This window comes from Lagenorhynchus albirostris, chromosome X (assembly GCF_949774975.1).
Source record: "Lagenorhynchus albirostris chromosome X, mLagAlb1.1, whole genome shotgun sequence".
In the NCBI taxonomy this organism is placed as follows: domain Eukaryota; kingdom Metazoa; phylum Chordata; class Mammalia; order Artiodactyla; family Delphinidae; genus Lagenorhynchus; species Lagenorhynchus albirostris.
Window position 1 is genome coordinate 95,215,742 of NC_083116.1, and position 22,146 is coordinate 95,237,887.

The 22,146-nt window shown below is 41.4% G+C and overlaps 1 protein-coding gene and 1 pseudogene across 12 annotated transcripts in view; both read left to right on the forward strand.

Moving 5' to 3' along the window:
* The first annotated feature begins 2,663 nt into the window (after window positions 1–2,663).
* CASK (calcium/calmodulin dependent serine protein kinase) overlaps window positions 2,664–22,146 on the forward strand; it is a 387,591-nt gene continuing 368,108 nt past the window's right edge. For all 12 annotated transcript variants that reach the window (XM_060137166.1, XM_060137172.1, XM_060137168.1 and 9 more), the window contains exon 1: window positions 2,664–2,925. In XM_060137166.1, coding sequence (XP_059993149.1) covers window positions 2,867–2,925 — 59 coding nt within the window. In that variant the 5' untranslated portion in view covers window positions 2,664–2,866. The remainder of the gene's footprint in view (window positions 2,926–22,146) is intronic.
* Window positions 6,356–6,450, forward strand: LOC132514143 (U6 spliceosomal RNA; annotated as a pseudogene).

Consider the following 22,146-nt stretch of genomic DNA (forward strand, 5'->3'; position numbering starts at 1 on the left):
AAGTATGTGACCATGGACATATATTTGTCTCTGAACTTTTTTTTTTTCATCTGTTGTACCATTAGTCAGATGCTTCCTTTGAAAGTAACAGAAAACCCAACTCAAAATGGCTTTAACAGTAAGGAAATTCATTGCCTTATATGATGGGAAAGTGTAGAGAGTTGGCTAAACAAGAGATTGATAACGTCATTGAGGACATCTCCACCCTGCTGCCCCTCAGTTCCACCTTCCTCTTAGGTCTGACTACCCTCATGGGCACAAGATGTCTGCTGGCAGCGAATGAGGGTGCATACTCTTTATTCAAGGCCAGCGTGATGGTTGGGGGATGGGGTGGAGAGAAACAGAGTGTTTCACATCCATAGTGAGGGGAAAGTCCTGAGCTTTGAGCTGACTGGAAGACCTTGCACCATTCAAGGCCAGAGACCAGGGAATGCCAAATTAGGCCAATCATGGTGGCATACCCCACATCTGTAAATGACAGAGTGGGACTGGCCGACCTCTAAGGCTCTCTCCAAATCGAAACCTGCTGTGATTCCATGAGCAGAATGCAAACCTATCTCTGTAGTCGTCTTTTTTATTCAACTTCACTTCTTTTGTTTTATTTTGTCATTGTCCTTTTCAACCTCTGAGCATAAGTTCCTGTGGAAGATAACAAACCCCAAAATGAAGTCGACAAGACTTGGCATAGCTCTGACTTAGACTGGGGAAAGGAAATGAAGCTGACAAGGTGAGGGTCGCTGTACACTTCAAGGCAGAATGGAGTAACACCTTATTCACTAGGTACCAGGTGGACATGCCAATTTGGAGTGAGTGACTTGGAGCTGTGGGACCCCTCAATGGAGGCAATGTTTCCTGGGCTCTAAAGCTCCCTTCTCTAGAGAATGCACAACCTCTTTGGAAAAGGAGGAAAACCTTCGCATACAATTATATTTTCCCTCTGATTTGCATTGTTTAAAAAAGGTCTAGTACTCAAATCTTTAACACTGGCAAATCTCTCAGCCTCTTAACGGAGTGGTCAAGGGTTTGCAGAAAACGTTTCTGAAGAGAAAATAGGCTGTCTCCACCCCCTCACACTCTTTGGTAAATACTATCTTTTTTCTTTCTTTCTTTCTCTTCTTCTTTTTGTTTTAATTACCGTACTGAGAATTTTACCAGATGATTTCTAGAAGCTGATTTATGAACTAATCGGGCACTTCTGCTGTGCAGAGGAACAAAGACTTTCTTTTTCTTTTTATTGGTCCTCAACTGAGGCATATACCTGTCTGATGGCGTTGGCTCATTCCGCACATGCTCAGTTGAACAGAAATCTTCATATTGAATACAACCTAACACAGCGGCAACACCCATAACCTCACTCCCTGGCTGACCCTGTACCATACACTCCCTCTAGTTGCATTTTTATCCTGACATGCCTAACATTCGTAGGGAGTAAAAGGAGCAGAGTAGGTAGTGGGAATTTGGGAGGGGGCAATATACAAAGGGGTTTAAAGTCTCTGTATGACCCTGCTTTCCTGACCTCTCTCTAGGCTGTCTCTAGTGGGTGTAGGCGCTGGATAGATATTTGAGTTTGGGGCAGAATGCGGGAGAAGCTGTCTCTGTAAATTGCCATTTGTTGTTGCACATCTTCCTGGACAGTTTTTGTTTGGTCCTTTTCTTGTAGGTGGACAACACTTCATCCACAGCCCTCGTTTTCATTAAAGAGTGACAGTGGCACTAAAAGCATCAGCCGCCTAGCGAGATCTGGAGTGACAACCTCGCCGCCTCTGTTCTTGCTTTCCCATTCATTAGGACCCTTTCCTAGCCTCCTCCCCCAGCAGCAACTGGGAAAGGCTTCTCTTGGTTACAAAAGGAGGGAGCGGCCGGGCTTCCGAGCCTCTCGCCTCAGAGAGCCAAGGAAGTGCGTTCGGTCGCAAGCCTTTTGTCCTCGACCCCTTCCGCTGCTTGGTCGCGGGGTTGACGACCCCGCCCCGCCCCCGCCTAAGCAGATGCCGCCCGCGTGCCTCAGCCCCCCGCCCCTTCTAGATTCCCGGCGCCCGCCGGTTTGCCGTGACGTGGCCCGCGGCGGGCGCATGCGCCGCTCTGCCCGGGCTCTTTCCCTGGGCCACCGCCTCCCGACGGGCTGGAGTGGGCGGGGCCTGTGGTTCTGGAAGCCGTGCGGCCGGAGTGGGAGGAGGGCTCGTGTGCGCGAGGAGGGTGCTCGGGGCTCGCGAGCTGGTCGGCGGCCGAGGCGGCGGAGGAGGAGCTGAAGGCGGCGGCCGCGGCTCCCGCCCGCACGGAGAACCAGTCCCGCGAAGCCCCCTCCCACTCCCAGGCGGGCGGGCGGCGGCGGCAGAAGGAGGAGAAGGAGGAGGGAGCGTCTCTGCCGCCGCCTCCTGGTCCCCAGCGCCGATCTGCCGCCGCCACCTCCCTCCGCGGCGATCTTCCCTCCATGGTCCTGCCGCGGCCCCCCCTGTAGCCCGAGCTGCCCCGCGCCGCGCCGGAGCCTGCCTCGACCGAGGGAGCGGTCGCGGCCTCGCGGCCCGCGCGGGCTGACGAGAGGAGAGCGAGGCGCCGCGCGGTCCCCGAGGATCCGCACGCCGGGCAGCGCGGCCCGAGCAGCGCGAGGAGCAGCGGGCGGGCGGGCGGCGCCGGGCCCGGGCCGCCCTCGCTCCAGCGCCCCGGCCCTGCCGCCCGCGCCGGGGCGGTCGCCCGCAGAGGAAGGCGCCGCAGTCTCCGGGCCTCGCCGCCCCGCTCGAGTGTCCTCGGCACCGAGGGCTCGCGGGTCCTGAGGGGAGGAGGCGAGCCAGGGGCCGGGCACTGAGCTCTTTGGCGCCCCCACCCCCGTTTTCGGAGCCCTCCACGCTGCGGCCACTGTCCCCTCCGGACCATGGCCGACGACGACGTGCTGTTCGAGGATGTGTACGAGCTGTGCGAGGTGATCGGCAAGTAAGTCTCCACGCGAGGGAGCGGGAGTGTGGGAAAATGCATTTCAGTGATGCCTGGGTCCTCCCGCACCCGCACGCACCCGCCCGGGGCCTGCCCCCTGCCCTGCCCCCCCTCCTCCCTCGTCCTCCTCACCCGGGAGTATTTATAGACGTGTACCTGGACCCCCCGCGGGGTGGTTGTCTGGGGGTTTCTCGGCGATCCGTGGAGGCCGACGAGCCGAGGTTGGCCACCCCATGAGGCGTGGGGCTGGCTGAAATCTCCTGTCGGCATTTTATCTGACGGTTGCACAGGGACGTGGCAGAGCCAATTTTATAGTTGCTTCCTGGGAACAGTTGGGCTTATTGTTACCTTGCGTGTACCACAGACCATTAACGAAAAGAGCAGCTTGCATTTCCTTTGCTTCCGTGGAGAGATAGAGAAAGAACGTCCAGGGTTTTAAATTGTGGGGTGTGTGTCTATTGTGCAGGGTATTAGATAGATGCCTTTGTGTTCACCCCATGCCCGGATTGGAGGGGGCCATTTAAGACGGGGTGCGTTCAGTTTCAGCAAATTTTTCACCTGGTGTAGACCAACGTGGAAAGAGTTGGGGGTTTCCGAATTTTTAATGCCTCGTTATGCAATGACTGTTAAATCAGTGTTCGAGGCTTCCCTCGACTGTTGTTGGGATGGTGCTTAGCGTGGTAGCGCCGTCTGCTTTGAGTCACCGGGCTGGTCCAGAATATAGAACTGACAGTCCAAATGCTCATCCTTTCATCTGTGTTGTATAATTACACTAGGGAAAAGCAGGGAATCAGATTAATCACAGTGCTGATTGAGAATTAAATCTGCAGTTCCTCATCTAATTGTCCATTCCTTAAATCTGTTTTGAATAGTTTCCTTTTCATTCTTGTCAAACAGTATTCCAAGTGCACAATCCTGCTAATTTGCTTGTGAGGGAAATGCTGGCGATCTGAAGTTGATTTCCTAGTTCATCGTGTATTCTGTGGCTTTAGAAGTTGAGGAGATAAGATTTAAGAGAAATTTTTGCTTAGTTATTAAGGATTACTAGATAGCTACCGTTGAAATATTTTGCCTCTTTTTGGAAGCGGTGCTTTATCGTCTATTTTAAGGTCCGCAGTTGGGAAATGATAGCAAGACCTTAGAGCAGTTGGCTCTATCTCTTTTAAGTTGTCTGCAGTACTGGATTTCAATTTGTTTAAGTACTGATAACTTATTATTTTCCTTTCATGCTGGGGTATTACAGTGTCTCCTCACATGGTGAAATTGTGGGTAGAGCTTGCTACACACTTTCCTCAGACCCAGTTGATACAAGGAGGTGTTACTCCTTGCCCCTATTGTTACATGACCAGCCTGTCTACTGGAAGAAGGATATCCAAATGCGCCCTGGTAAAGTGGTTGTGGAAGTGCTCTAAAGCAGAGTGGTCCAAAAAATATATAATGTGAGCCCCATATGTAATTTTATATATGTAAAATTTCTAATAGCCACATTAAAAAGATTAAAAGCAAGTGGGTGCAATTAATTTTAATAAAATATTTTCTTTTACCCAATAGATCCAGACTATTATCACTTCAACATGTAGTCAGTATAGAAATCATTAGTGAGCTATTTTACATCCTTTCTTTCATACTTACTCTTCAAAATCCAATGTGTATTTTACACTAACCACACATCTCAATTCTGACACTAAGCTAAATTGTCATCGTAAATACTTGTTCTGTATTTAAGTTTCATAAAATTTGCATTTGCAAAAGTAGATTCACATACCCAAGTTGTTCTAAACATACCTAAAAGTTTTCTAGTAACTGAATCAAGTATCTTTCTAAATTAAACTTAAAATTAAATAAAATGAAAAATTCAGTTCCTCATTTGGATTAGCCACATTTCAAGTGCTCAATAGCCATATGTGAATAGCACAGTTCTAGAGAGACAAATATGTCAAAAAAAATCTCCTTGGTTTCTTCATTCTTGGCACCCAGTGAAGGTAAATTAGATGTTTCCCCAAAGCCCCCAAATAATTATGTGTGTGTGTGTGTGCATGGGGGGAATGATGTTTGTTGTGTCTTAGTTATATTTGATTTAAATGAGCCAGCAGAGTCATAATCGGAAAATGTGAGATTAAAATGTTAATTCTGTTGTGATAACGGAAAATAGGCATCATTGAATCAATGTTAGTAACTAGTTCTGATTCCTTGAGGTCTGAAAGAGTGATGATGTGACTCTTTGGATATCGAAAAGAAGTGGTCAGCGTCACATTAGCTCAGTCAGTATTCTGCTGACTTATAATTGATAGAATATTTTCAGGAAACGCCTCTGGTAGGACTAGATTCATCTGCTCTGTTGCTTCAGAGCTGCATAAGGATGGGGAGCAAGCTAATTTTGAGGTGATAGTTCCTCTATGGCTATCTTAACTACTGCGAACGTGAACTCTCATTCGTATCCTACAAAATCTGACTTGGCCAGTGCCGCTTATAATATGTCATTCCGTGAAATAATGAATTCAAGGTAGCCTTTGTGGCAGAGAATGTAATGATAGTGTTCCTCACCCTGTGTAAAGGTTGAAGGTTTTCTCCGGTAAATTGTCTCAGCATATATTGATCTGGAAATTGAAATTCACTTGAGATTTTCTTACAGCGTCTCTGACAGCATGCATTTTAACTCAGAATTTGTTCAACTCTGGATTTAAACAGAAAGCCCTCACTTGTACTGAAAACCTGGTTGATTTCTATCCAGGTTCTCTGGAATTGTGATTTTTCTTTTATAACAAATTAGCATCACAAGTTGTTTTTGACCCCTAGGGCTTAACAGGTTTAAATTTTCACTGAAGTGCTTTAAAATGGATTTCACCTTTTTACCATCAGTTGACCACACACTCACCTGCCTCACTACTTATCTACTCACTCACTCATCCATTAACTTACAGGGAATCGGGTGCCTGATCCATTATGAATATTGGGAGGATGCCATATCTTTTTTAAAAAAATTTAAACTCTTTTCCCCTGTGCTTTTTATTTTTGAAAGTCTTACAAATGGTCCTTGAATGCCTATTGTTTCCATGACATTTTCCCATGTAACATCTTTCAAGAGACTGAGACAAATCTCCAATGCTGTCATTGTCCTAAAACTTCTTGTCTTAGCAAATGTAGCAATTACTGGAAAGGAAAGGTATTATGCAAATAGAGGTAATCAGCTAATTTTTATGGTCCTAAGCATTTACTGTATCTTTTGCAAATTGATGGTTTTATAGGCAAGTGCATAATCAGTAATATTACACGAAGGAAATTTTAGAATGATTCATCCAAATTAAACCACAGAAATGCCTACCTTCATGGTACAGCAGTTTCTGTGAGAGAGAGTAGCAAAATGCACACTTTTCGCCTTGTGTAGGCTGAATATTTGCCTCAGTATTTAGTAACCTGTAACTTCTGACTTTCCTGCTTTGGTAGGACATAAACTAAAATTGGAATGATGCAGCATGACCCCTGCTCAAGGATGACATGCAAGTTTGTGAGGCATGCTGTATTTGCTTACACCTCAAGAGCACTTATCATATTTAATTACAGTTACTTATTTATGGGTCTCTCTACCTAGCTAACAGGGAGCTTCTTGAGGGCAGGGAATATATCTTACACATCTTTCTCTTAACACAGTGCCTGCAATTTAACAGTTGCTCATTAGCTATGGAATGAATTGAGTAGTTTTAATAAAATCTCATTAAAAGGCAAAAAGCATGTTTATCAACCTCAGAGCAATTATTGTCCCAAAAGGCTGTATTAAAGTAGTGGTTCTCCACCTGGCTGCATATTAGAATCACCAGGGGAGCTTTTAAAAAGATCAATTCAAGGGCCTTGTGTCAGAGCAATGAAATTAGAATCTCTGGAAGTGGGTCCTGGTCATTGGTATTTTTTTTTTAACGCTCTCGAAGTGATTCTCATGTGCAGCTATGATTGAGAGTCATTGGTTTAAAACTTAGGTTATGTATGTAATATTTTGGGACTGGCTTTTCAGAGGCTTACGGTTTTTAAAAACTAGAATAAATGTTTTGGGGGAAGTATTGAAGCCAAAAGACCAAGACGTGGATTTTTTTTTTTTCTCTACATTGTGTTCCTGAGTCTTATTGTATAAGAATTTTGTTTCAGCCTATGTTTGGCTTTGATTTTTTTGGGTCTTTTAAGATTCACATTGATTTATGACACTCATCTAATGCTAATATGGTGATTGTCTGATGACAATCAGAACAAGGATTGCTTCAAAAACAGTTGATGATGGCTGTCTACTATAATGACTTAATTTAATATTAAGAAATCTATCAGTTTAGTATGGATTGTGTTTGGACATACACTCTATTAAAAGGGTATAGTTAAGTTGCTTATATACTTTAAATCTCATACTTGCAATTCCAGTAATGCTGTTTGCCAGAGAATTGAGTTAAATGCAGCCTTTATGTAAATACCAGATTAATAATATGTAAAATATATAATTTAGCATAGAGAAAAATTCAGCTTTGCTAATTTGTTCCAATTACTATGGCTTTCACATATATTGATTTGCCCAGTGATTTGGGTTTCTAGTACCACAGGGGGGAGTGTTACGTCATGTTGGAACACCTTCCCTGGGAATTTTAGCTAGACATGGTAGGTAAACGAGTTTTTTTTTTTTTTTTGCGGTACGCGGGCCTCTCACTGCTGTGGCCGCTCCCGTTGCGGAGCACAGGCTCCGGATGCGCAGGCCCAGCGGCCATGGCTCATGGGCCCAGCCGCTCCGCGGCACGTGGGATCTTCCTGGACTGGGGCACGAACCCGTGTCCCCTGCATCGGCAGGCGGACTCTCAACCACTGCGCCACCAGGGAAAGCCCCAGGTAAACGAGTTTTTAATGTTAGGAAAAGGTCAAGTGTGAGCCTGAAGGAACCAAGATTTTTCCAGAAATGAGTATATGTTCCACGAAAGAAGTGCTTGATCAGAGTGACAGTCATGTAACAAGGGAAAAGAAACACAGTCACCAGCTAAAGTGCTGGTGCCCCAGGATGATCCAGGCTGTGGGGCAGGCCTTACTGGAAGGAGGTAAGCAGTGTTGATTCCTGATGATGGAGTTTGATTCTGGGACCACTTTGGAGGGAACTGAGCCACTCAGTTGCTTTTCTGCCTGTGCACAACCTTCTCAGAGTATCTTCACGTACGCTTTTTACAGACTGCGTTAGGACTTGGAGTTCCTGAAGTGTGGTTTGCACATTGTCTTCATAAATGCTTCCTGTGATTCCCTTACCTTCCATGACTGACGTGTTCTATGGCCTTGACACATGCAGTTCACCCCTTTCCATTTTCCCCTTGTATCTGCAACAGTTTCACCTGCCATACTACATCTCTCTAATGTCCCTTGTGTTTCTGGATATTTCCTTTAAATTGAAAATTCTTTCAGCCATCTCCAGTTACAGCTCTACTCAATAAATTAAAGAAGCAAGTGTACCTAACTTTTTGAGATTGTCGTTGAATTATTGCATTTTTGTAAATGTTTTCACATTTTAAATGTGGCAGAAGCAGTTTAAAGGAACTTTGACATAGATTGTCCACAAGTAAAAAAAAAATCTTTTATAACTTAACATGCCTACTTCGTAAGGGGAGTTGCCATTTATGCCTTCTAATATGAGGCATTTTACATATGTTATCTCCTTTCATTGTTCCCATTTTACAGAAAACACTGAGATTCAGAGGGGGGTGAGTAACTTGCCCAAGATCACATGGGAATCCTACCAGTTCTAAGGTCCGTTCATTTCATGCTGCATTCTGCTGTTGATTCCAGTTGTGAAAATGCTGCAGTGAGTTTCCTTAAAATAAGGCATATGTCTTCATTTTCAGAGTTTATTTACTGCAAAAATTTTTTTCTTGGCCGTGCCACACGGCTTGTGGGATCTTAGTTCCCTGACCAGCAATTGAACTCAGGCACGCTGCAGTGGAAGCGTGGAGTGCTAACCACTGGACTGCCAGGGAATTCCCTATTTACTGCAAATTTTAATTGTTCAACTTTCTGGTTAAATTTCTTACCTCTTCAGTAGAGGTTCCATACTACGGTTCATTGTCTCATCTATTGTGTTCTTTTTGTCTTTCTCTCTAATGAAATACCAGTGTTTGCCACCAAACTGATAAGTTTATGCATGGAAACGTAGAATCTTGACCATCCATCCAAAATATAATTTGTTTTGGAACTTTCTCCACCCCTTTTACTCTCCAGCTTTTTCCTTCCAATTTCCCTGCCCCAACAGACAGAATAGTTGATTGATTACTCCTAACTTGCCAAACCAGAAGTAATGAGGTTTCAGAGATAGGTGTTTGTTGGGAGTGGGGTGGAGTTGTTTCCACAGGGTAGTTATTCCTATATCCTGTGATAAAAATAGTGAAATTGTTTTCTCTGACTCTGAAAACTGTGTCCTGAACCACAGCTGCTGAGTGGTGAGCATCTCAGCTGCCTGCCAACACTGCACACCTAAGTAATCAAGTGACTGAGTTACTGCTGCAGAGCAGGTACCTAACTGCAGCCACAAGCTGATGGGGTGTACAGCTCTCACATTTTTGGTTTTATTTTTTAGTTGCATCTGAGAATGCAGATTCTAAACCATCAAATATGGCATTGGATTTATACTGCAGGGTTCAAGGTGCTAAAGGACCTGCTCTCCTTTCTCTCTCAGAGTCACCCATTTATCTTGGTATCCCATCTTTCAACTGAGTAAAATGTAATTACCCTGATGGCCAGTCCCTTGGTATCTGTGAGGGGATTGGTTTTAGGATCCCTCTCCCCCCCACACACTAATACCAAAATTCGTGGATGCTCAAGTCCCTTATATATAATGGCATAGTATTTGCATGTAACTAATGCACATACTCTCTTATACTTTAAGTCATCTCTGGATTACTTATAATACCTAATACAATGTAAATTCTATGTAAGTAGATGCCGAGAGGCAAATTCAAGTTTTGCTTTTTGGAACTTTCTGGAATTTTTTTCGAATATTTTCAATCCACAGTTGGTTGAATATGCGAATACAGAACCCGGTGGAGGGCTGACTGTGTTACGCTATGATTGGTTATAGAGCCCAAGTCAGCATAGGAGAGTCTCTCTTTGACTTTCTATACTGGGGAGATTTCGCTTGTGAAGATAGTTTTGACTTAAAGTTCATATGTGTTTCCAATTTTGAGATTTAATAATATTCCATTACTTTTTTTTTTGCGGTACGCGGGCCTCTCACTGTTGTGGCCTTTCCCGTTGCGGAGCACAGGCTCCGGACGCGCAGGCTCAGCGGCCATGGCTCACGGGCCTAGCTGCTCCGCGGCATGTGGGATCTTCCCAGACCGGGGCACGAACCCGTGTCCCCTGCATCGGCAGGCGGACTCTCAACCACTGCGCCACCAGGGAAGCCCCCATTACTTTTTAAAATTAATTAACTAGTTTTTATAAAATTATAAAATGAATTTTAAAATATAGATGATGCAAAGGTAAATAGTGAATCTCTCTCCTTTCTCCCACCATCCATAGCTCTGTTCTCCAGAGGTAACCGTTGTCCAGTTTTTGTACAACCTTTCTGGGAGTTTTTTGTTAAAAAAAAACTGAAATATTCATTTTACATTGAAAATAGTGTATCTGATGGCCTTTCCATATCCATCTATATATCTGTCTAACTCTGTCTCCCCTTAGCCTGCTGCCCAGTATTCCATGATATGGATTGGTACTTTGTCTTTGAATTGAGTGCAGACCATTTCTAAGTGATCATTGCTGGAAATATACGGGTGGAGTTTGGGGGAGAGGTCTGGAATGATAGTGAATATTTGGGAATCAACTGTGTGGAAGTTAAACTATGAATGAATGAGTTCTTGGGGGTGATGGAGCTCGGTGGGGGGGAGGTGTTGTGGTTTGGAGTATAACTCACAGAGTTAGAAGAATCGGGATAGCTGGACATCACAGAAGTCTCGAGGTTGGGCAGATCAATAATGTAAAATGCCAGCACACTGATTGAGGACCAAGAAAAGGCTTATCTATAACAGAGGCAATTTAAAACATCTATCAAAATGAATATAATGTTTAATATTCCATCATGGTGTGACTAAAAAGTGAGATTCTCGCTTCATTTCTGTGGATGTTGGTAATATTATACTGTCTCTCCGTGATTCTATCTCAACACCAACATATTTAGGGTTAAAAAAAAAGGAGTACATTTTTTTTCACTAGAATTGTGTTTTGCAGATTCTGATGGCTGGCTTTTAGGGAAAACCATTTGGCTTTCCTAAAATTAGGTCTTTTTGATTCCCAAGCTTGGTGCATAACTTTCAATTAAATGGATACCTTTAATGAAATGACAGTAAATTTTAGATACTTTTAAGTTCTTGATATTTGTCAAACCATTGTTCTTTTATTAAATCCCTCACCTATAGGGAACTGAATTCTTCCTTGCCTCAAGGTTTCTGGTCCCAGTTGGGACCAGAAATTGTAGAACTCTCCTCCCCTTTCACATCCCTCTTCCCTCCATCACCGCCCCCCACAGCTAAATTTGTTCATTGGCTTTTTTTAGTTGTCCACATCCACTCACAATAAGAAACAATTATTTTGTTGCACTTAAGCCAGTTTCTTTGTATCTAAGTGCATAGTATTTCATTTCAACTTCTTGTATTCTGTTACACATTCTCTTTTTTATTTCTTTTGATATAGGTTGTTTAACTTTGTTATCTTTGTTTTGAATATTTGAATCATTTACAGTTAAGAATGATGATTGTGTTCTCTCTCTCTCTCTCTGTAGTTTAATAATATCCAAAATATACTATGTTGAATCTGTATTCAGCTTGGTACCTACTTTCCCCCAAACATATGGATCCACAGTGCTTTGTAGCTTGTAAGGCAGTCCCCTAAGATCTGATCTGGTAACCTTTGGGTACATTGTCACCATTTTCTCCTTATTTATAGAAGGAATGAAGATGGCTGCTTCATGAGCCATTTGCATGGATTAGTGATTGTGAAGTGCAGCATAAGTATTTTTTATTTCTAGAATGTCTCTGAGATACTCAAATTACTTTTGGCAGCTATGTAGATAAGTTTCAACAATTTCCAAATGTGCACTTTCTCAGTGCTAAACACAGGCTCTATTACATAAATAATATGGTGAAATGAACATTCTTTTCTACCATGTGTGTAAAACTGTTAGTGGTGCTAATTAACATTCATTCATTTTTTTCATTTATGCATTCATTTCTAGCTGTGTGGGCCTGGGCAAGTTAGTTAACCTCTCTGAGCCTCAGTTTCTTTATATGTAAAATGGTTGTGATAGCATATACCTTGCAGGGGTGTTGTGCGGATTGAATAACATGGTATATGTAAAATGTCTAAAGGTTGTTATTTAAATTGCCATTATCATTATTATTCACCAAATACCCTAGTTCTCTGGCTTCAAGGACCTCTCGGTCCATGAGAGAATTTGACAAACAGTTAAAACCTAATCTAACTAGACTTAAGTCCTGTTAAGGTCAGGGTCGCATCTGACTTGTTCATCTAGTATCCTCAGCATAACTTGGCAACTGACACATAGTAAGTACTCAGTCAGGAGTTGAAGGAGAGTGTGTTAAGTGAGCAATCCAGAGACTGTGACCACCTAGTAGGAGAAGGAAATTGGGGAAATCTTTACAAAGGAGGTGGGGCTTGAATGATCTCAAGTTTCTTAGGTAACTTATTTAATCTTTTTAGGCCTGTCTCATTTAGAAAAGGGAGTAGAGGAATACAGGTAGGGAAAATAAAAGAAATCTTAAAGTTTTTGAAAATGTTCACCCTATTTTATTTTTTAAATTAATAATCCTTATTCTTTAGAGCAGTTTTAGGTTCACAGCTCCTATTTTAGTTTTGGTGACACAGGTAACATATAAAAAATTCAAACAATAAGTATAAAGCTAAAGTTTTCAGGGACAACTTTAGGAATTTGTTGTTGTTCTCAGATCCTGTGGTTTGAGTGCTCATTATGTGCTGGACATGGTGTTAAATTCTTTATATTTTTCTAATTTAACTTTGGCCACAGACCTTCCTTTTGAGGCAGTCGCCCCCCTCCCCATTTTACAGATGAGAAAACTGAGGAATAAAGAGATTAGTAACTTGCCCTGGGCAAAGTGGCAATAATAGGGGCAATGTGGGGATTTGCACCTGAGTATACGTGGTCTAAGTGCCTGCTCTTCAGTACTGTTACACTGCTTGTCATTTAGTATAAGCAGAGACTGGTTGTCTTTTAAGAGGTATTCCTACATATAACACTCTAATATTCTGATTTTAGATGTTTTAGCAGATTAATAGAACACCTTGTTTTGGGTAACACCTTTTTGAGATATAATTCACATACCATACAGTTCACCCGTTTAAAGTGTACAATTCAGTGGTTTTTAGTATAGTCACAGGGTTGTGCATGGTGACCATAGTAAATTTTTGAACATTCTCATCACCCCCCAAAAGAAACCCTGTATATTTTAACTCTTACTCCCCATCCTTCCTTACCCCAGGTAATGACTAATCTACTTTCTGTCTCCGCAGATGTACCTATTCTGGACATTTCATGCAAATGGAATCATACAACATGTCTTTTGTGACTGGCTTCTTTTTCTAAGCATAATATTTTCAAGGTTCATCCAGGTTGTAGATGTATCAGCACTTCATTCCTTTTTTAAGGCCCAATAATATCCTGTTGTGTGGCTAGACCACATTTGTTGATCCATTTGTCAATTGATGGGCCATTTGGGTGGTTTACATCTTTTGGCTATTATAATTAATCCTGCTATGGGCATTCACGTACAAGTTTTGTTTTTATTTCTCTTGGGTTTATACTTAGGAGTGGAACTGCTGGGTCAAATGGTAACTCTCTTTGACTTTTTGAGGAATGCCAAACTGTTTTCCAAAGTGTCTGTACCATTTTACATTCCCACCAGCAGTCTGTGAGGGTTAGAATGCTTTTTAAAAAAAATTAATTTATTTATTTGTTTTTATTTTTGGCTGTATTGGGTCTTCGTTGCTGCACGCGGGCTTTCTCCAGTTGTGGCAAGTGGGAGCTACTCTTTGTTGTGGTGCGCAGGCTTCTCTTGTTGCGGAGCATGGGCTCTAGGTGCGAGGGCTTCAGTAGTTGTGGCTCGCGGGCCCTAGAGCGCAGGCTCAGCAGTTGTGGTGCACGGGCTAGCTGCTCTGCAGCACATGGGATCCTCCCGGACCAGGGCTCGAACCCGTGTCCCCTACATTGACAGGTGGATTCTTAACCACTGCACCACCAGGGAAGCCCAGTTAGATGCTTTTTAATCAGGGGAGTACTGTCACAGCTTGCCTACAGAGTCTGTTCTACACACTGTGACATAAAGCAAATTTTATGGGTTGTTGGTCAACCTTTTATCTCACGGACATATTTATACTGATTTTCAACAGTTTTAGATGTTGTAGAACAAGGGTTGGCAAACTATCTGTAAACTACCGGATAGTAAATATTTTAGGCTTGACGAGCCACAAGTCTGTCACAGCTACTCAACTCTGCCGTTGTAGTGTGAAGACAACCATGTGAAAACAAATGTGTGGCTGTGTTCCAATAAAACTTTATTTACAAAAATAAGTGGTGGGCTAGATTTGGCCCTTGGCCTGTAGTTTGCTGATCCTGTTGTAGATTAAAAATGAAACTGGAGCTGACTGTCCCGTTCCCATTCTTTTTTTTTTTTTTTTTTTTTTTTTTTTTTTGTGGTATGCGGGCCTCTCACTGTTGTGGCCTCTCCGGTTGCGGAGCACAGGCTCCGGACGCGCAGGCTCAGCGGCCATGGTTCACGGGACCAGCCGCTCCGCAGCATGTGGGATCTTCCTGGACCGGGGCACGAACCCGTGTCCCCTGCATCGGCAGGCGGACTCTCAACCACTGCGCCACCAGGGAAGCCCCAGTTCCCATTCTTGTTTACCCTCAAGGTTGGGTTGTTCTTTCAGTGGTCTCAGTAGCCCCATAGTAGGTAGATTGTTTCTACCAAAATATAAAGATATTAAGACTGGTCCACCGAACTGTTTTCACTGTTAAATGGGGAAGTACTGTACATTTAGGGTTTTTTGTTTGTTTTGTTTGTTTTTACTGCTTTTGGATTCTCTTTTTGATCCTTGGTTAAAGGGGAAGAAACCCATTAAAATTCTTCTAAGATTGTCTGACTGGAGGCAGTATAAATGTGGAGTGCCTGAAAATAACTGTTTCCTTCATTCTTGCTTATTGCCTGTAGAATGGATGAAAGCAGAGTTGAGAACATACTAGAAATTGTCAGAAATGGAAGATTTTTTTAAATATTAGCTTTAATAAAGTTAGGGGAAACATTAGCTAAATCTCCATCCCTAATTGGAAAGTTGTGATGTGCCATCTATGTATATTTTATGACTTCACCAAGAGCCCTTGCTAGAGTCATTATTTGGGATTAGGGTGTGTAGTGTAAATAAAACTTCAAATTCTATTTTGTATCTGAAATTCATTTCACTCGATACATTTTGTGGTAGTAAACATACACTATTTAGAGTGCTTTGTGGCTTAAAAAAACTGTCATTGCCTCTTATGTACATAGGAAAGATAGCATTCTTTGAGCTTATAGATTTACATAATTTGTTTGCAAGACTGTTCTAATTTTGCAGTGTTAAGAAAAGCTCCAAAGATTATGTTAAAAGAGGGAATTTTGTATCTGCTTTTGTCTTTGCATTTGGATATATGAAAGGTGAATTAACTGTTCATAATGTGAAATTTCAAAACTGAGACAAGGAGAATCCCAGAATATATATTTAGGAAACAGCCACATATAGGATTTATGGATATTATAGTGTTCTTTTATGTAACTTCTCAAAATTTTATTAAGGCAGCAGTGTCCACCTCTTAAACACAAGCAAAATGAGGTGGAAAGATTCTAAAGTTGTAGTCTCCGATACGATTGGGCACTGAATCTAAATTACCTACGTTTACAGAACAGCATTTCATCTACTAGATCATGTTACATTGTCAAGTGGAAGAATGATCATGTTGGAATCTATTTAGACCGCTTACTTTGATGAAAATACTTCTTAGGTTGGCTTCAGAGGACAGTAAAAGGCATCTCTTCCTATGATAATCTGTGGACAGTATTACTTATATTACGTTATTTAGGTTAGAAGTTTTTGCTGAATTCCATCTGAGCCATTAGTTCAGAAGCAGAATGGTGAGTTTTTATTTATGTAGAATCTTTACTGGTCTTCTTAGGTTTAATATTGTCTTAACTGGATTTTTGTCCCCGCAGTAATATCTGGCATTGAATTTGAGATTATCTTTAATAATTTTTTCTTTAGTCACTTGTAAAATAGATACTTGTAAAACAAATAAGAAGGCGTTTTCACTAAGGACTTTCTTTAATTATATTTCATGTAAATTTAAAAAAATTGTTACGGGAGTATTCAGATCACAGGTTAAAGTGAGAATGTAATTATCTCACATTATAATCAACATATGTAATACTTTTAAAAGCATGCTAATAAGAATGGAAAAACGTCTACTGACCATACGTATTGTAGATTATATTTATTTCCTTTTTTTTCTTTTTTAAAAACATTTCCCTCTTAAAATGGATGTAAACATGATTTGTGTAAATATCTATTCAAATGAATACATTATCACTGTTGCAGAAAGAGCTTGGGAATCTGGAGAGGGAGATTCTAGGCTTGCTGCTCTGCTTTTTGGATTATCTCCATTAATAGTATTTCTCCCATTGCTGAGTGTTTCTATTGTACTGCTGGGAAGGGATCACTACACTTCCATAATCTGTGGCCCACTTGCACTAAAGGTAGAGCGTGCTTTAAATTGCCATCTGATTAAAGTTCAGGCTTCTTGGTTAGACTTGCCTGGATGGCTTCAGCATTAGCCCCATGAATGTGAATATGGACTTGAAGATCTTATTAGAATGATATTTTTCCCCATGAAGACACATTCATAGACATAGTCCTGGAAAGACATGTACAAGTTGGATTTGTTTAGTGCAGTTTAAAACTTACTAGGAAAAATAGTATTTTAAGGAAAAAATTTTAATTGTGACAAATCAGCATTTGGTTTGTTTTCCTCAGTTTCTTCATCTTGTAAAAGAAGGTTAGTAAAGGCTATATTATCTACCTCATTTGATCCTTATGAACATAAAATGACACAGTTCTCCAAAAATCTTAAACTACCTTACATGTATTATTTTGAAATGAGGCACTTCTAATTAGAAATGGGCTTTGTCAAATATTTTTTGATTTTGCAAGAGTCATTTACCGTTGTCTTTAAAACTGATTTTATTTTCTTGTTTGATTTCTAGAGCTTAATACTTCTCAAATCTTTATAGGACTTAGAACGTGTTGGGTGAAAAATGTTGAATAAAGAGATTTGAGGAAGAATTGTGTGTATTTTACCGATGGGGTAATGTTTACACTGAAGTCAAAGTGAAGAAAAAATCCTGACCTAGTGTGTTTCCCCTTGCTTTTCTTTAAATTACTTAATTTTATTTGAGCTTTGAAGTTTGGAACTTACTACAAGTGACAAATTTTTGTGGCCAATCTGGTGTGAACTTCAGCAGCTACTTAAAATGTTAAACTCCCTGTTTAGTAGTGAGGTCTACAGCAGTGGTTCTCAAAGTGTGGTCCTCACCCTGACCAGCAAAAGCAGTATCACGTGGGAATTTGTTAGAAGTGCAGATTCTCGGGCCCCAGCCGTATAGATCAGAAGCTCTGGGGGTGGGGCCCAGCAATCTCCATTTTAACAGTTCTCCAAGGGATTCTGAGGCCCACTAAAGTTAGAGAACCATTGATTTAGAACTCTAGATCAGAGCTCAATAAACTATGGCCCGTGGGCCAAATCGGCCCACTGTCTGCTTTTGTAAATAAAGTTTTTCTGGAATACAGTCACACTCATTCATTTAAATAATGTCTGTGGCTGCTTTCACACTACAAGGGCAGAGTTGAGTAGTTGTAGCAGAGACCATATGGTCTGCAAAGCCTAAAATATTTACTTTCTGGCCTTTAACACAAAAAGTTTGCTGATCCCTGCCCAAGTTGAAGCCTTAGTCGTACTGTTTTCTTGCCCATAACACTGAACTACAAATATCTGAAATCAATAGGCAAACAGCTATTTTTTTTGCCTTTACACCTGACCCTATTATTTCTATAAACCCATTGCTCTCTGATATCAAATTATTACTCCGTGACTAGAGACTTGTGAATGAAAATAATATACTACTGTGCCCTTTCCTTCTATGTTTGGTATTAGTGGTAGCCTGTTTAACAATTCTGTGACATTTCCTCACTGATTTTGCACTGGTATGTCCTTGGTTTTGCTGTACTCTAGTGTAACCTAACTTAATTATCTACTATAGTCTTCATTTCTCCCAATTCTTGCTGCCTTTTTACTTCCCCAAGAGAAAACCCACTTTGTGAATGCTAAGTTTAGGTATTCATGGGAGCTGTTTGGTGTACTCTAAGCCACTGAAATAGCACCATCCCATCCGGAAAATTTTTATCCTTGGCCTGGAGTGCTTTAGTCACTTGTAACTCACAAGGATGTTTATGAGCACATAGATAATGAATATTGTGGGTAATCTTAGGATGTTTACTGGGTGAGTTTTCATTAGTCTTCCCATAACCAATGATGGCTATTTCTATCCTTAGTTGGACTATCATAATGCACCCTCAGTATTCTTTTGTACTTACTCTCAGGCTTTAAGGTAATTGGTGGTCAGTGTCATATAAAATACAAGAACTGAATTTCAGTGTTGTTCTTATTGATGCACTTGGAATCTTTCTCGCTACCCACACCACTGAAGGAAGTGAAAAAAAGGGGGAGGGGCTTTCTCCCAGTCTCCATTAGTTCTTTTAGTAAGAGCAGGCGAAAGTGTTGTTTTTGCAGCTGTGACTCCCTGGTTGTACGTGACTGATGTTTTAAGTCAGGAAACATGAGTTGGCTGAATGATTCTGAGCTATATTATTGGTGAGTTTCTTGGGTCCGTGATTTCTTTCAGTCAACTTGGGTTGACTACTTTGGTAGGGGATGCTGGGTAAGACATAGGAAATAGTGAGCTTGAGACTGGAAATGATTGAGTTAGACCTTTCATTTAGGCTTTCCCATTCAAGTTAATTCATACCTTTTGCCCTGCTTACTCATCGCAGAGGTAAGGTACAAGGAGGGAGGGTCAGGCAACGGCCAGCCCTCAGAGTGTGGCTACTTAGGTCAAAAGCAACCCATGTACAGGAGAACTTGAGCTTTACTGTTTTGTACAATGTAGTGTGGAAATGCAGTGTTTTAAAACCTAAATTGTTATTTATAGTGATGAATAAAATGTGAACTCTTTAAACGGGAGCAGTGTTCTGCAGCCTTATTGTCCCAGTCAGCACAATAGCCACCCACACGAATCATCTGAACAACCTCATCATTTCTGTTTTATCTACCTGAAATAGGGGTCGGGGTGGGTGGTGATGAAAGCTTGGGAAATCACACCACACTTTAGGCAAGAGAAGTGCTCTGGTGACTCTGGCTGTGTTGTTCTCCCTTGGTGTGCATAAGAGTCTCGGACAGCCCTGTGGAGCTGAAGGTAAGCTTTAATAATTCCTTTTGTTCCTTGGCAGCTGGCCGTGCTTGGGAGCTGGGTGCTACTTCCCTAGAAGCAACTGCCGTAGTTCTGCCAAATGTGTGGATTTTAAGGCATTTTAAAGGCTATAATGTTCAGACTCAGAATTTCTTAGTAGGCAGAGAGTGTCATTTAAGGGTACTTATGCTGCAGGGGTAAGGTTCATTATGAAATAGACACTGCAACAAGGCCTCCATGTGACATAAACTTATTGAAGCTTTTAAAACCATATATTTCTTTAATATATATTTCTTTAATATATCTTTTAAGCTTCATTAGGTCAGGATTCATGGCTGTCATAGCCAGTGCTGTATCTCTACACCTAGGACAGCGTCTGGCACATAGTCAATGTTCATTATATAGTTGTTGAACCAATTCAAAGAAGGGGAGGACGTAGCCGAACACATTAGAAAAGATAAAATCTGACCCATTAATGCACGAAGTCAGGAGTTCAGATTTTCATTTAGTGCTAATATTTTGCTGCTTCAAAAACCATCTAATTCTCATAATGTCCCTTTGGGATAGGTTAGCAGATATAGAATTGTACAGTATATGCTGAACATAATGATGGAATCCTGAATAACACTTAGCTTCCCTATTGAGAGCTGTCAGCTCGTTGTTATAATTAAACTAGATGAAGAAAAGACATTTCTAAGGTTGAAATGGAATGGAGAATTTTATGGTGAGTAAAATTACTAATGCTTGCTTACCTGATCTGTCTAAAACTGCTTCCTCATTTGTAAAATGGATACAGTAGAATCTACCTGATAGGATTGTTTTAACGACTAAATGAGACAGGGGGTATAAAGCACAGTTCCTGGCACCTTGCAAGTGCTCAATAAATATGAGTTGCTTTCATCATCAACAGTAAGTTTTGAGAGCCAGGCTCTGTGCCAAGTACGTCCTCCTTCCAGGTATTGCACCAATTTCCCTTTCCTCCCTCCTTGCTGCCTCACTCCTAGTTCCATCTGGGGCATCCAGATTGAGGTATGAAGCTGGGATTGACCTTCAGTCACCTAGGCAGTCCCACCTGACCTTGAGCAAAGGTAAGGGACCAGATGCTAAATTCTGCCATCTGCCTAATACTCTAGCCACTGGCCAGATGTGGCTATTTAAAGTTAAATAAAATTTAAAATTCATTGATTAGACATTTCTCCAAAGAAGATTTACAAATGGCCCATAAACATGAAAAGGTGCTCAACATCGTTAGTCATTAGGGAAGTGCAAATCAAAACCACAGTGAGACTTAATACAATAAGACGACTTAATGAGACTTAACTTAAACCACAGTGAGACTAAACATGCACTAGGATGGCTAGAATCAGAAAGACAGACAATAACAAATGTTGGTGAGGATGTGGAGAAATTGGATCTCTCATACATTGCTGATGGAAATGTAAAATGGTGCAGCCACTGTGGAAAACACTCTTGCAGTTCCTCAGAAAGTTAAATATAGGTTCTACAACTCAGAATTCCACTCTTAGATATATACCAAGGAAAACTGAAAACATATATTCACACAAAAACTTGTACATCAATGTCCATAGCAGCATTATTCATAATAGCCAAAAGGTGGAAACAACCCAGATGTTCATTGACTGATGAATGGATAAATGTGGTAGTTGTACACAGTGGAATATTATTCAGCCATAAAAGAAATAAGAAATGAAGTGCTGATATGTGCTACCATAAGGCTGAACCTTGAAAACGTTATGCTAAGTGGAAGAAGCCAGACGGAAAAGACCACATATTGTATGATTTCATTTATATGAAATGTCCAGAATGGGCAAATCTGTGGAGACAGAAACTGGATTAGTGGTTGCCAGGGGCTGAGGGAGAGGATGGGGAGTGACTGCTAATGGGTGTGGAGTTTCTTTCTGAGATTATTAAAATGTTCTGTAATTAGATAGTGCTTACTGATCGAGACACATCTTTGTGAATATACTAAAAACTGAATTGTATGCTTTAAAAGGGTGAACTTTATGATATGTGAATTATATCTTCCTCATCTTGTCTGTTTTTTACTGAGTTTCTTTTCCCATTTCTTAGTCTTGGTATCTTTCATGTTAGAGGTATCCCTCAAGCTAGTAGAGGAGGTTGTTTCTGTTATGGAATAGTTGACTGGAAACTCAGTGTACATGAGTGGGGCTTGTTGACTGATGGCCTTCCCTGTGGTATGACTGGGGGAAACCTGGGTATTTATGAGGAACTAACTGTGAAGTTTTTTTTTTCCTTAAGCCAGTCAGTTTTTCTACTTAGGACTCCTTGAATCTCTTGTGGGAGGGGATTTGGGTGTAATAAGCTCGAATTTAGTATTCAGAAGCCCAGTCTGGAAAGGGCTGGATCTTTCACCATTGGCTTGCAGATTTTTACTTCTTGTTTTCAGTAAAGCATCCCATTTCTGTTCTCAGTTATGGCCGGTGTTCCTGAGTTTGGGGCCTCTGGTTCATCCTCTCCAGCAAATCTTCTGTTGTGTGGAGAAAAGGCAGTTGCCTGATGCTCTGGTTGAGGTGAAAGAATCTGAGAATCTTACTGCTCTTTTAAAGGATTCGCCCCCTCCCTTTTTTTAAAAAATTAAATTCCTCTTTCCTTCAGATGT